This window comes from Rhinatrema bivittatum, chromosome 4 (genome assembly GCF_901001135.1).
Source record: "Rhinatrema bivittatum chromosome 4, aRhiBiv1.1, whole genome shotgun sequence".
Classification (NCBI taxonomy): Eukaryota; Metazoa; Chordata; class Amphibia; order Gymnophiona; family Rhinatrematidae; genus Rhinatrema; species Rhinatrema bivittatum.
Window position 1 is genome coordinate 117,813,083 of NC_042618.1, and position 14,123 is coordinate 117,827,205.

General features: G+C 42.3%; 1 protein-coding gene across 1 annotated transcript in view; it reads left to right on the forward strand.

Moving 5' to 3' along the window:
- Window positions 1-254: 254 nt before the first annotated feature.
- The window catches only part of MAP3K9 (mitogen-activated protein kinase kinase kinase 9), a 147,235-nt gene continuing 133,366 nt past the window's right edge, over window positions 255-14,123 (forward strand). The window contains exon 1 of the mRNA XM_029598754.1: window positions 255-1,041. Within this exon, the coding sequence (XP_029454614.1) occupies window positions 597-1,041 (445 nt within the window). The 5' untranslated portion in view covers window positions 255-596. The remainder of the gene's footprint in view (window positions 1,042-14,123) is intronic.

Here is a 14,123-nt window from a genome sequence, read left to right on the forward strand (position 1 = left end):
AACGGGGAAGGCATTTGCTCCAAGACACAACCCACAGCCCAGTGAGAAACCTCCCAGAGCGCAATGCAGCCTTCCCCGGCGCCCAATGAGATTGCCTGGACAGTAGGCACAGCCTCCGAAGCCCAGACAGCTACCCAGGCTCTATAATCCCGTCAGACTGGACAGCTTTACCTGCCAGGAGAGGGCGGGAAACCCCGCCTTTCTTTTATTTTCTCCAATCCCAAAGGCTTCCGCCAAAAACGTATAACAAAGGCAACCAATAGGCGACAACGCCGATTCCGGCAGGGGGTTCTCTTCCTTTGAGTTCGAAGCTGTGCAGAGGGCTGCGGTGTGAGGTGGCTCCGTTTGCTTGCCAGTGGCTGGTAGCAGGGAGAACAGGAGATGAGGCAGTTAAATGCTTCTTGTTCTGAAGTAGCTGTAGTCCGCTTTCTTCTTTTCCTTTTGCATTCAGGGTCTTGAGGTTTTGCTTCACTTTTCCCAGAGAATCCTCCGCTGCACCTTCAGCCCCTTTTCCAGCCGGGGGCAATTCCTTGCTGCCTTTACTCAAATCCAGTGTATGAACAAAAGGCTCCAGGCTCCCCCTATGGATCAGTTTCATGGAGCCGTTCAAATCGCTTTTCCACCACGTTGGCGGCAGCAGGTCTGCTCGCAGTCCCGCTAAAGAAGCAGCAGCAGCAGCAGCAGCGGTTGCGGTAGAAGAAGAGGAGGAGGATGCGGAGGCGGAGGCCCAGGGCGGCAGCGGGAGCCCCCGGCAGGGGCGGGATGGGCAGCTGTGCCCGGATCTCCTGCGCTTCTGGACGGCCGTGTTTGACTACGAGGCGGGCGCCGAGGACGAGCTCAGCCTGCGGCCGGGGGACGTGGTGGAGGTGCTCTCCAAGGATTCGCGGATCTCCGGGGATGAAGGCTGGTGGACGGGCAAGATCGACGAGCGAGTGGGCATCTTCCCCAGCAACTACGTGAGCAGCTCGGAGAGTTGGTCCAGCAAGCTTCGGAGCCAGGGGGCCGAGGAGCAGCTCTGCTACCCCGCACCTGCTTTACAGTGTAAGGCCGGGCCGGAGGCAGGGAAAGTTGGGCTATTGCACGGGGAATGGGAACGAATCCGTGCGCTCACGTTAGTGTTGAGCGAGCGTTCTCGTCTCTTGTGTTCGGGACCCTGCTCTCATGTTTAACCAGAAGACAGTGGGTGATGCCAGAGCCCAGGTATTGTTCCCAACTGAAGTCAGGTAGGCTGAAGCAAGGCAAAGAGATGCAGGCATGAATCCATAGAGAATGGGGTGGGTGAGAGGATGGTGGCGCAAGGAATTGGAGCTGTAGATTTTACGCTTGTGTGTGGGAGAATTTAACCTCTGCTGCATCACTATAGTTATTCCCAGGATCTTTTTTTTTAACTTTTCATGTTAGCATTTGTTGTAAAACGTTTTGAGTGATATGTTGAAAGCGTGCGAGAAAAATAAAGCCTTAGGTTAGTAATAACTTAATTTTGCAGTGGAAACCTGTAAAAAAAAAAAAAAACCGCATGCATTTACAATATCATACGGCCAGGCTTGACTGATTTCATTTTGTCTTCCTATATGATTGCATTTAAAAAAAAACGTGTTATTGTTTATGGGATATAATTAAGATATTTAAGCAATCTGATTTTAATCTATGCTTTAATTGGATTTTCACTTCAAAATTCACTTATTTCAAAGAATCTAAGTTAGATAGTCTGTTTGATCTTTAATATTAAAATGTTATCTATTGCTATACTCTTAGCTACATATTCCTTTAGTTCATACAACTCTAAATAGTTATCTCCTAAATACTAAGCATTAGAAGTGCCCTTTTTCTGCATAGTATCTCTTATTTTGTGTTCATGCAAATTACATCTATTCTCAGTGAATGTAATTGTCAAACTTAAAATTAAAGGGTTTACATTGTGGCATAAACTAAGATTCTAGAAGCTTCCTTTCAGCACAATTTTTTTTCCATGTTAAAATTGAGATATAGCATCCTTTTTCAGTGTTCCTTAAGTAAGACATTTTGAAGAGGGAAGGTCATATTCCCAGAAGTGTCTCCATTTGCAATGCAGAACTGGCTTGCTTCTAGAGAATTTTATGTTGGGGGTTCTTTTTCCCAAGGACTCATCCAAGCAATTGCCGCAAATAAGAGACAATGAAATCTCCTGCGTTGTGAATCATTCCAGAATAGAAGGCAGTTTTACAACTTCAGCAGTTTTATTTTTGGAGGAGCTCGTGACATTCCACTGTGGACTTCACAGTCGCCCAGCCTCAGTCGAATCCTAACCTAAGAGTGGAAGTTTGTCGTGGGCATTGTCTGGATTTGAGTCCGACAGGGTGTGTTAGGGCTTCCACTTATTCCGTCTTTATTGCTCACCTTTCTCCCTCCCACCCCAGATAATTATCCCACTCTTTTCCTGGAACTAGTGAAGACACTGTATTTATCCTGTCTGTGAAATGAGCAGTGTTTATTTCAGTGACAGGAGTTTGTTTCATTTGACTGTAGGCTGTTCTGACCCAAGGGGAAATTGTAAATGTAAAGCAGGCTGCAGTTTGACTCTTCCGCTGTTGTCTCTTCTGTGATGACCACATTTCCATCAGCCTAAGGAATAGAGATTCGGATTTTCATCTCTAACTTGGACCCTTTGCATTCCACAATGGTTGCCCAATTTACTGAAATAAAAGTTAAAACAAGCACAAATATAAGGTGATCTCTCATTATTGAACTAATTTAGTGCATTTCTTAACTAGCTTTTGGGAGTTAACACTCCTTTCCTGAGGTCCAAAATGGAATGTCAGAAAATATGTGAACCATAAATTACCTAACAGTGGTCGTGAGAAGGCGAAAGGGTGGGGGATTGATGTGTTAGTCATAAGAAGGTGATAGGGAGGCAGTAGAATTTTCTGTTTGGTAGTGAGTTAAAAAAAAAAAGTGTTAAATTTTTGTGAGTTCCAAAGTGGGTGATTGTTTTAACTTCAGAAGCATTACGTTTTTGGAAGGTTTTGAATTTCCCTTTTAGTATCTGCTTGTATAGTCCACATATGTATTTTAAGATTTTAGTATCTCGATCAGAAGGTCATTCATTGATGCAGTAGTCTGATCCTGAAAAATGATCTCCCACAGAAGGGTTGTCTTGCTTTCTTTTTGTGAAGTGTAATTTTGTTAGTTTATTCTTGTCTTTAACTTCTAGCCTGTTTCACCAATGTAGCATCAATTTACTGAGTCATAGTACCTGCAGTTTCCTCTCCATAATTCTCTTTTGTCTGCTAAGAAACTATTACTGAGGAAAAAAATGATAGAGGGTATGAGGATTTGGAAGGCCAAGTACAATAGTTTATTATAAGAAGCATTCTATTTAGTGTGGTATTTTATCTTTAGTTTGTAAATTATTTTTTTTTGTCTTTACATTGATGCTAGTTAGGTGGTCAGTTGACTCCCAGTGGATTTGGCTTCCAGGAGGCAAATGGCAGCCAAATATTGGGTTTTCCTGAGGATTTCATAAAAGAATGATGTGGCTGCTATTCAGAGTGTGTTCAAGCTCCTGAATATCTATTTAGAAAAGCCTGTAAAAAGATATTCAGAGGTGCTAACCTGATGTCTCGGTGGCAATGCTGTAAGTTCAATTTCCAGGCTAGGTCTTTTTCTCCCCTGGGGCTGGGGATGCCACAGAGGCAGTGGACACAGCCCCTCGGGGGGAGAGAGCTCTAGCCATTGCATGATGGGAATACCTAAGTGGTCAGATTTAGAACCCCATGATTGCAGAGTTCGGGAAGGATCCCCCCTGTGTATGGTTCCTGCCCAAGGATTGGTCACAACCAACTAAGCTAGATGAGTAGGGAAAAATAATCCCGAGTTAGTGCAATGAAGGCTCATGGTGGAGTTCCAGTTGAACTGGAAACCCGCCAAAAATAGATATGGCACAGAAGGCATATCCTACCTATATTCTCAGTTTCAATTTTCAGGCTCTGCCTTTGCTCCCATCCACAAATGGCTCTCCATCCCCTCCCCCCAGATTAGTGGTTGTACTGTTAGTATTTCATATAAGTAGCAATTTCTGGCTTTGCTTATTAGTATGGGAGTAAGATGTTGAAGATTGCCTTTCAACAGTGTGTGCTGTATTGTCAGATCCACAACTGTAATGAAGCAGCTCTTCTATTTTTTTTTTTAGATAAAATTAAAAAATTTACCAAATCATCATATAGGTGAGCAGTGCAGAGTTATTTATTTAAACAATTTATATTCCACTGATCCACAGATCTCAGCGGATTACAAGTATACACAAAAATATTTGACAGCAATAATACATCATGAATCAGCAATTGATTACAAAACAAATATTTATATTTTATTAACATTTAGTAATCGCTTATGCCTAAGTGATATACATAATTGAATAATGAAACACACTTAAAACAAACTAAATGATATAAATACTCTACTATCATGAATGACAAGGTAATGCCAAAGATTGTCCTCAGTTAATCTTCAAGTTAGAGATGTAATCTCCTACATACAAAGGACAGTCCCAGCAAAAATGATTTGAGGAATATTTTGAGTATTCCATGAATCTTAATGCTTCAGGTATTGTGTTCTATATAGAAAGTGCACCCACGGAGAATGCACAGTCTCTTGTCACAGATAATAATGAAAAACAATGAAACAGTCATGAGAGAGACATATTAATTGTTATGTCAGGAAAAGCTAGAGCAAAAAATATACATTTTAGTTCTAGTAACCATCTTGGTCCAGGAGAAAACAGGAGTCTTTGTAGGCTGTGAAACTTTTTAAAGGAGCCACTTGTGAAGATCTGTGAGACTCAGAAGCACTACAACAAGGGTGGCCAGCTCCGGAATTTGAGAGCCACAAACGGGCCTAGTTTTCAGGATATTCACAATGAATATGCATGAGATAGATTTGCATCCATTGTATGCAGATCTATCTTATTCATTGTGAATATCCTAAAAACCTGGCCTGTTTAAGGCTTAAAGACTGGAGTTGGCCACCCCTGCACTACAGCATCTTTTTTTGTCGGTCCATTAAAAGAAATCTCAATCTACAATAACTGCAATTTTCTTGATTTGTATGAAGTGTGAGATTTATTTATTTATTTTAAGGCTCACCTTTCAGATCAGAGGAATGGAAACAGCATTGATAATAGGAAGAAATTTCAGTATCGAACACATGTTTTTGTCCTCTGAGAATCCCAGTAGTTAAGATGAAATGGATTACTCTGATGGTTAGTGCTTTTCACTGTTTCATGGGAGACGTGAGTTCAGAAGTAAAGCAGAGACTTTGCATTGCGTCTTTACATGTCATGATCTGACGGCCATGGTTAGTCTAGGCTCTGGGGCAGAGGGAACAACATGGTCATATGCTGTCTGGCAGCCCTTCCCTGTTGCAAACCCTAAAAACTGTCCCAGTGTTCATAGTCCAGGTGTATCACTGTTATGGTTTGAGGTGTTTGAGTGGATTCTTGGGAAGTGTGGCAAATGACCATGCCCACGGGGAGGAGCCCCGCGGGGAGCCACAGTACTGGGCTAAACTCAGGATGCACAAACACAGAATTTGTCTTTTATTGTACAGCTGATGTATACCACCAGAGGTGGCAGTAGTGAGGTGATCCAGATGTAGCAGTCCCAGGACCCGTCTCACCAAGATGGAATAGGGATATCCAGGTCAAAGTTTCCCAGCACGGAAGAGCTGTAGATGAGAGAGACTCACTAGATGGTATCTGTAAGGTTGACGATTTCACCAGGCAGAAGTAGATGGTTGCAGGCACTGAGGCAGGGAGAGCAGGCCCTCGAGGAGCGAGTACCTGATCCCAGTAAGGCACATGAAAGAAAGCAGAGAGCCTCCGAGGAGCCGGTACTCAGATTAGAGAATACCCCAAAGGGCAGAGAGAGCTTCCAGTGGCAGCAAGGAAGTGGCAGAGTAGCTTAGACTGGATGAGTCCAATCCTTGCTAACTCAATGAGCTAGCAAATAAGCATAGGCTAAACACCCGGATGGTGTGACGTCACTCGAGGGGGACGCCCCGAGGTTCCCGCCATGACGTGGATAAAGTCGTGGGTGGCATGCGTGCACCCTAGGAAGCCCTTAGGAGAATCATGGCGTGAGGCTTTGCCATAGCCGATCCAGGGACGCCGGAGAATGTGGCTTGCAGATGCGGCAGTAGCCATCTTTCCAAGGCTAGCGGGGAGAGCAGAGAAAAAGGTGAGGCACAAGGGTCGAAGCCGTCTGAGACCGGACGCAACAATCACCTTCACCCTCTGACACTAGTTCCAAGTAGAAACAAAATTCCTAAGTGTTTTTGCTTTACCTTCCCACAGAAATGTTCTCAGGGCAGTAGTAGGCCCCACACTCAGTCCTTTTGTCAAAATGCAAAAAATAAATAAAAAATTATATATATATAATATATATTCTAAACCATGGAAAAATCCAGTACAGGTCTCCCCTATTCTCCCCACAGAAATGTTCACAGGGCTGAAGGCCCTACACTCTGTCATTTAGCCACAATGCAAAAACATCCCGAAAGTCTTTCCTCAGTCAGTCTCCATGTCCATATCTTCCAGAAGTTCTGGGAACTCCATTTCTTCTGGGGGCCACTTCCATCTGTTCCAGGCAGGATTTGTAGTCCTCCCTTCCTGAGCAAATCCCCCCCCCCCTTTTTCGGCTGGTGTTCCTCCCACTATATCTCACCTGTGTCCATGGTGAGATTTGTGCCCTCTCCCTCCCTACCTTCAGGAACTCCACCCTCAGAGCCCCATAGGTCTGGATCTTCCCTGGGAAGCCTGGCAAATGTCGTTTTTTCTTTATAAATCTCTGTTCTGGGATATCTCCATCTGTATCTTGTGCTGCCATGTTTATTCATAATGGCCTGAGGTGAGGGGACTGTCTCATCACACATGCTCTCATATCTGTAATCGTCAGTGATATGAGAGTGTTTCAGCATCTGGAGAAGCTTATATTGTGCTACAATTGCACCTTCAGATTCTAGTAGCAAGGTTGAGTCTGAATAAGAAGAATGATGTTGTTTTGGGTGTGGACTTGTGGAAAAGCTACTATTATAAAGTTTATATATTCTATTATTTCATCAGTACAGATAGTGAAATTGATTTTCATACCTAATATTGAAGAACAATTTGATCCTCAGCACGTCTTGTGTAAAACTGAAGTCCACTCATTTTTGGGCGTCAATGCACCCATTAGCTTCGTTGTGTCTGCCACCCGTCTGCATTCGTGTATCAAGCATGTGCCATGTGATTGTGCTTAAGCTGTGCTGTTTGGTTATTTTGTACTTTCCCCAATTCTTTGTTCTTAAACCACCAAGTGCAGTAGACAAGCTCTCTCATCACCAGTGTCCATTTATCAGGAGCTGTCCTCTCAGCACCACCAGTCTGGATGAGCAGAGCGTTTTTTCCCCCTTTTCATCAGCACTTGGATTCATTTAGAATAGTCTAGGTCCAATGCCTTAGTAATTGTTCTTGTGTCAGAAAAGCCAGAGCCATTAAGAGTTGACCCGGAAGAAGGCAATTTTCAAAACCTTTTCCCTGGGTAGACTGGCTTGTTTTAAAATACCTGCCCCCCTCAACTTGGCTAAAAGTACATATGGATCTCCACAGCATGCATAGGTTTAGTTAGGTTAAAGTGAGGCATTCTTTGGTGTGGTTAGGTTGGGGAAAGGAGAACGGCATGCATACTTAATGCTTTCAAACGTGCACAGGGCTATTCAATCCTTCCCTCCTCCCCTGCCAGCCGCCCACACAAACAGATTCAGCAGAGCTGGAAGGTGGCAAATCTTGGCCAGTCTGCTGCCCCTAAATGTTTGCCACCTAGGCGCAGACATAATGGGTGCAAAGCAGAGCTTTTAGTTTGTGTCGCAGAGAAACTACCTGCAAATTGCACATGATAAAATTGCCTGCCAATTTTGCAATTCCGTGGGTTGATTTAAAATGGTCCCCCCTTGAGTGATGCGTGACAGAAACCCATTGGAATCTATTCTATGAAAACCACTTGGAACAAAACTCCTTTGCATTTTATTAGGTTCATGTTAAATGTTCTTAGGACCTGATTTGTTAAGCTTTGTTAACCCTTTAGAGACAGATTGGGGAAAAAAATCCCTTATTAAATAAGGCCCTTTAGCCATGAATTCACATTTTACTTTTCATGTTCTCATTGAATGCTTTGTTGCTTTTTTTTGGTATTATTTTAGTGACATAGGCTTGCTAATGATTTTAAATTAATGAAAATCTCCATTTTGTTCCCTGGGGGATAAGTCAGTGTACTATGATGATAAATAACACAAGCAGAAACAAATTAAACCATCAAATTCAATCTAATACAATGTTTTGGTAATATCATTCCGTATATTAATTTCTGATGCATACAATCAAAAACAATATTCCATTGTTATAGGATTACCATGAAGTTCTCATGTTTAACAGATTCTGATGGATTTTTTTTCAATGTTTTTGACTTCCTTTTTCTTTCTAATGATCACATTTCAGGCCTCAGAAATTGAAGTTGTCCAGTAGTCAACATGGCCAACAGTGAGGGTGTGCATATAGAACCTTATTCTGCATGCAGGGGACCCCCAGATCTGCCCTCTGCAGAGTATCATTGGTTAAATAGAACCCCTGCCATGTGATGTATTAGGAGTCTGGGAAGTCTGAGTCAGGAGAAGTCAGTCTGCTAACCGCAATCTGAGGTGCCACCTCCCCATGCAGTGGTGCTAGTGGGGCCTTTCACAGGGAAAGTACATGGAGAGGGACCTTCTCACAACTGAGGAGGATTCCTGCCCACTGAAAGGGACTGACACCCAAGGGAGGGGTACCCAGCACTTCCAGGATGGAAAAGAGTCCTGGGGTTCAACAGAGAGAAGCCCAAGGATCTGAAGAGAAGAGGTTACCAGGAGGCAGATGGGCTTGAGTTTTCTCATCTGTCTTGGAAGAAATTTTGGTGAAGTGTTTTATCCCTTAGTGAGGAGTTTTAAGAAGGGAAGAAACTGCCCATCTGAGGAAGGAGTCCTAAGGAGTTCCTAGTTGGGGATCATCTTGTTGACTCCTCTTCAAAGCTAGAGAAGCTGCTGAGAGAAAAAAAAGCAGGTCCCTGGGAGGAGGGTTCCCGTTCTATAGAACCGACCTGTTTGAGAGGGCAGTTGTTGCTGAAAATGACAGATTTATGTTTTGTGCTGTTTGCTGCACTAACCATTAGTGTAGCACTTTATTTTATTTTATTTTTCCTGCCATCAGTGCCAGCAAAGAGCTTTTTATTTTGAACAAGCTGTGTGGTATTTTTATGTCTTTTACTGGGCTGATGGGCAGGAAAAACCCTAAGGGCCTTGAAAGAGAGGACCCCCCCCCCCTCTTCCCCAGTGCAGGAACCCTGGGAGGTCGTGGGGCCTGTGCTTATCCATGAGCCTCCCCATAAGCCCCTGTGCCCAGAACTGGATTGGAAGAGGGGCTACATCTACAAAACAGGCCCTGTTTTCAGGATATCCACAATGAATATGCATTTGAGAGATCTGCATGCACTGCCTCCATTGTTTGCAAATCAGTCTCATTCATATTCATTGTAGATATCCTGAAAATCTGGCTTGTTTATGGCTCTTGAAGACTGGAGTTGGCCACTCTTGATCTAGTAAATCCTGATTAAAGTAGTCAGTTGTATACTTTTATCACCCTGCATATGAAACTCCTTTATATCACTAAGAAGGCTTCAAAGAGATGCATTGGATATCAAAGGAATATTCGTTTTGAAAGTATCAAATGTTTAGTTTTTCAGACAGAATTACTGTTTTTACACTCATGATTAATAATGCATCAAAAAACATGAAAAGGTATCATTGTACAGTTTCCCTATAGCCATGAAGGGGGCATCTTTCAAATGGATTTCCATGGCTAATCAGATATTTAGCTATGGGAAAAAAATCCTTTGAAAATTGCCTCTCCCCTTTATGTAGGTGGAAAAGGGGTGGTCCTGGGAGCATGTGTATGGAAGACTCTGGTAAAGTATATGCAGGTATTTCATTTTGAATTTCCCTTATGTTCTTTATCTCACGTATTTTGCACCTACAAAGTACGTGGTATAAAGAATTTCTGTGGCACCAGCCTGCTGTGGGATTTTGTAAGAGAAACTCTGCCTATAGGTGTCATGGGTAGGCTCAAATTGTCCTCCCCATCTATGAACTGCACAGCTTTGGAGCTCTCTTGTTTAAAAAGAAATATATAATCCATTCATGCTAATAAGAAAGTACCTCTTGGTTTTCTTAATACTGTGCAGAGGCTCTAGGGCAGAGTGAACATGAATATGCTGTGGAGGAAAAGGGTGTTCTAAAATACATGATCAGTACTAATAACATTTGATATGCCATACTGGGCCAGACCAAAGGTCCATCAAGCCCAGTATCCTGTTTCCAACAGTGTCTGAGCCAGGTCTTAAGAATCTTTTGGGATCCTGCCAGGTAAATAAATTCCATGCTGCTTATCCCAGTGATAAGCAGTGGATATCCCCAAGTCCACCTTAATTTTTTATGGACTTTTTTCCAAGAACTTGTCCAAATCGTTTTTTAAACCCAGCTATATGAACAGCTTTTAACACATCTTCTGGCAATGAATTCCAGAGCTTAATTATGCCTTGAGTTAAACCCCCCCCCCAAAAAAAAAAACCCCCACTTTCTTCTATTTGTCTTAAATGTATCACCTAGTAACTTATTGTGTTCCCCCTACTCTTTGTACTTTTTGAAAGAGTAAACAACCAGTTCACATTTGCTCATTCCACTCCACTCATTATTTTAAAGACCTCTATCATATCTCCCCTCAGCTGCCTCTTCGCCATGCTCAAAAGCCCTAACCTCTTTAGCATTTCTTCATAGAAGAAGAATTTCATCCCTTTTATCATTTTGATTGCTCTTCGCCATACCTTTTCTAATTCTGCTATATTTTTCAAGATGCAGTGACGAGAATTGCACACACAACTCAATGTGCGGTCGCACCATGGAGAGATGTAGATGTATTATGATATTCTTTGCTTTATTCTCGATTCCTATCCTAATAATTCCTAGCATTCTGTTTGCTTTCTTGGCCATTGCTGCACACTGGGCAGAGGATTTCATCAACATATTATCCATGATGGTGCCTAGATCCTTTTCCTGGGTGGTGACTCCCAATTTGGAACCTGGCATTGTATAGCTATAATTTGAATTGCATCACTTTGCACTTGTCCATATTAAATACTATCTGCTCATTTTCCCAGTCTCTCAAGGTCCTCTTTCAGTTTTTCTCAGTCCTCTTGTGATTTATCAACTTTGAATAGACAGTATTGTAGCTAAATCAAATTTTTGATGGCAGAAAATGCTATGACAGGGTTTAATTCTCATTATACATAATATTGTTGTTTGCTTGTGCTGAGTTCCCATATGTTTTTCAGACTCCTCAGTCCCCTTGTCCCACATTTGATTCATAAATGAAATGCTTAAGAGGAGAGGATGGCTGGTGGCCCAGTAGGTTTAATGCTAATTCTGTAAGTGAAGAGGCATGTGAAAGGCTTAGGTTCATATCTGCATTGTTTCTCTGTGAGAATATTCGGTGGAGCCAGTCAAATCTAAAGGTTTTACTGGAAGATTCTGCCCAAGGTGACTACAGGAGTAGAACAGTGATTTTTTACAGAGAGGTGTGATAATATCGCAATGATTTGAAACATCCTTAAGCGCTTGTCTTCACTAGTCTAAAATTTTTTTGGGACTGAGCTCTGCATATATTTCTCATTATGGATGAAGAGAATTAAAAGTTCAGATCTTTGTTTTCTGCCAGGACAAAAGAGTCTTAAAATAAAAACACACAACAAAACTGGGTAGATTATGTGCCTTAGACCAGTGTTTCTCAACCTTTTGTAGGCCAGGGACTGGGTAGCTTCCTTCCTTAAATGATGTAGAACATTGAGCAGGTGAGGGGGAGGGGATGGGTGCCACTGAAAATTAGAGCTGATGGGAGGGGGACATCATTTCTCTCCCTCCCCAGCTCTTTAATTTTGTGGGTTTGTCTGGCAGCTAATCTGTGTCATTTTAAGAAGGTAACTAGACAATTTAAGAACCTTAAAAAAAAAAAAAAAAAAAAAGAAGCTTCCCTCTCCCAGCCAATCAACAGTACTATCCTCAGAACCCCCCCCCCCCCCCCCAAAAAAAAAAAACAACCCTCCCTCTGCTTCCTATTCAGCTGCCAGTAGATCCTTGAAAAACAAAATCCCTCTTCTTTTTCCATCCCATCCAGTCACCCACCACTTGGTCATTTAAAAAAAAAACAAACAAACCCCTCTTTCCCTCCCCCGAGTCAACCACCAGCTTAGGAATGGCCAAATCTGGTCTTCAAGAGCTGAGAGTGAGAGGCTCCATTTTCCTTGAGACTGGCCGGTCTGTGGTGAAATTCCTGGACTAAACTATGTTCACAGATGTTAAGTCCCTGATGCAGTTGATCCATGAAAACTCAGCTGATGTTGGGCATGGTGCTGAGCATTGAATATTATAGCGTTGATTTTATTTGCTAACAAAAATCTTAAAAAAAAAAAAAGTAAATGATTGATCAGTCCGGTGGCAGTTTGTTTAATCGCTCATGAAATGACTTGCTGATACCTCTGATTATGGTATAGTTTGACTCAGTTCTAATTGCTATTTTTGACTTTGCCTTATTTTAATATCTCTTCAAGAGCCACAAACAGGCCTGGATATCCACAATAAAAATGCATGAATTGACTCAATTGTATGCAAAGCTATCTCATCCATCCATCTATTATATCTTTTTGGATATTACAATTTCAGTTAAAGATGGCCTCTTCTCGACCACCATTTTTAGGAAACCTACTGACCACAACAGTTTGTTACGTTATGATAGCAACCACCCACATATGCTTAGGGATAACATCCCCACGGGGCAATTTTTACATCTATGTAGATTATGTTGTATACATTCTGACTATATTGTACAAGCTTTTAAACGATAAAATGCTTTTTAGAGAGAGGGTATCCCTCGTGTGTTTTTAAAGCCTATAAACGCGCACTTTAAGTGAACAGAGATCTTTTGTTTCTACCTAGCACTTCTGATTCTATGGACAAACTCTCATGTATACTTCCCTATTCTAGCCGCATCAAAGAAGTATGTGCTAGTATCAAACGTCATTGGTCAGTACTTGCACCACATTCTGTGTTTGCCGAACCACCGAGATTTGCCTTCTGGAGAGGAAGGACCCTTGGTGATATACTTGTTCATTCTGACACATGCGGCCAGTCTTCCCCAAATATTCTTTCACCCGGTCATAGCCCGTGTGGTTCTTGTTTAATTTGTCCTCTCTCTCTGCGTGTCTTTCAGTATTTTCCAATCCTATTAATGCTAAGCAATATCCTCTTCCCCACACCTCTAACTGAGACCGCACCTTGAATACTGTGTACAATTCTGGTTGCCACATCTCAAAAAAGTTATAGTTGCGATGGAGAAGGTACAGAGAAGGGCAACCAAAATGATAAGGGGATGGAACAGCTCCCCTATGAGGAAAGGCTGAAGAGGTTGGGGCTGTTCAGCTTGGAGAAGAGACAGCTGAGGCTGGATATGATAGAGGTCTTTAAGATCATGAGAGGTCTTGAAGGAGTAGATGTGACTCTATTATTTACACTTTCGAATAATAGAAGGACTAGGAGGCATTCCATGAAGTTAGCAAGTAGCACATTTAAGACTAATCGGAGAAAATTCTTTTTCACGCAACGCACAATAAAGCTCTGGAATTTGTTGCCAGAGGATGTGGTTAGTGCAGTTAGTGTAGCTGGGTTCAAAAAAGGTTTGGATAAGTTCTTGGAGGAGAAGTCCATTAATGGCTATTAATCAAGTTTACTTAGAGAATAGACACTGCTATTAATTGCATCAGTAGCATGGGATCTTAAGAACATAAGAAATTGCCATGCTGGGTCAGACCAAGGGTCCATCAAGCCCAGCATCCTGTTTCCAACAGAGGCCAAACCAGGCCACTAGAACCTGGCAATTAACCAAACACTAAGAAGATCCATCCCCTTATCATTTTGGTTGCCCTTCTCTGTACCTTCTCCATCGCAACTATAACTTTTTTGAGATGCACTAACCACAT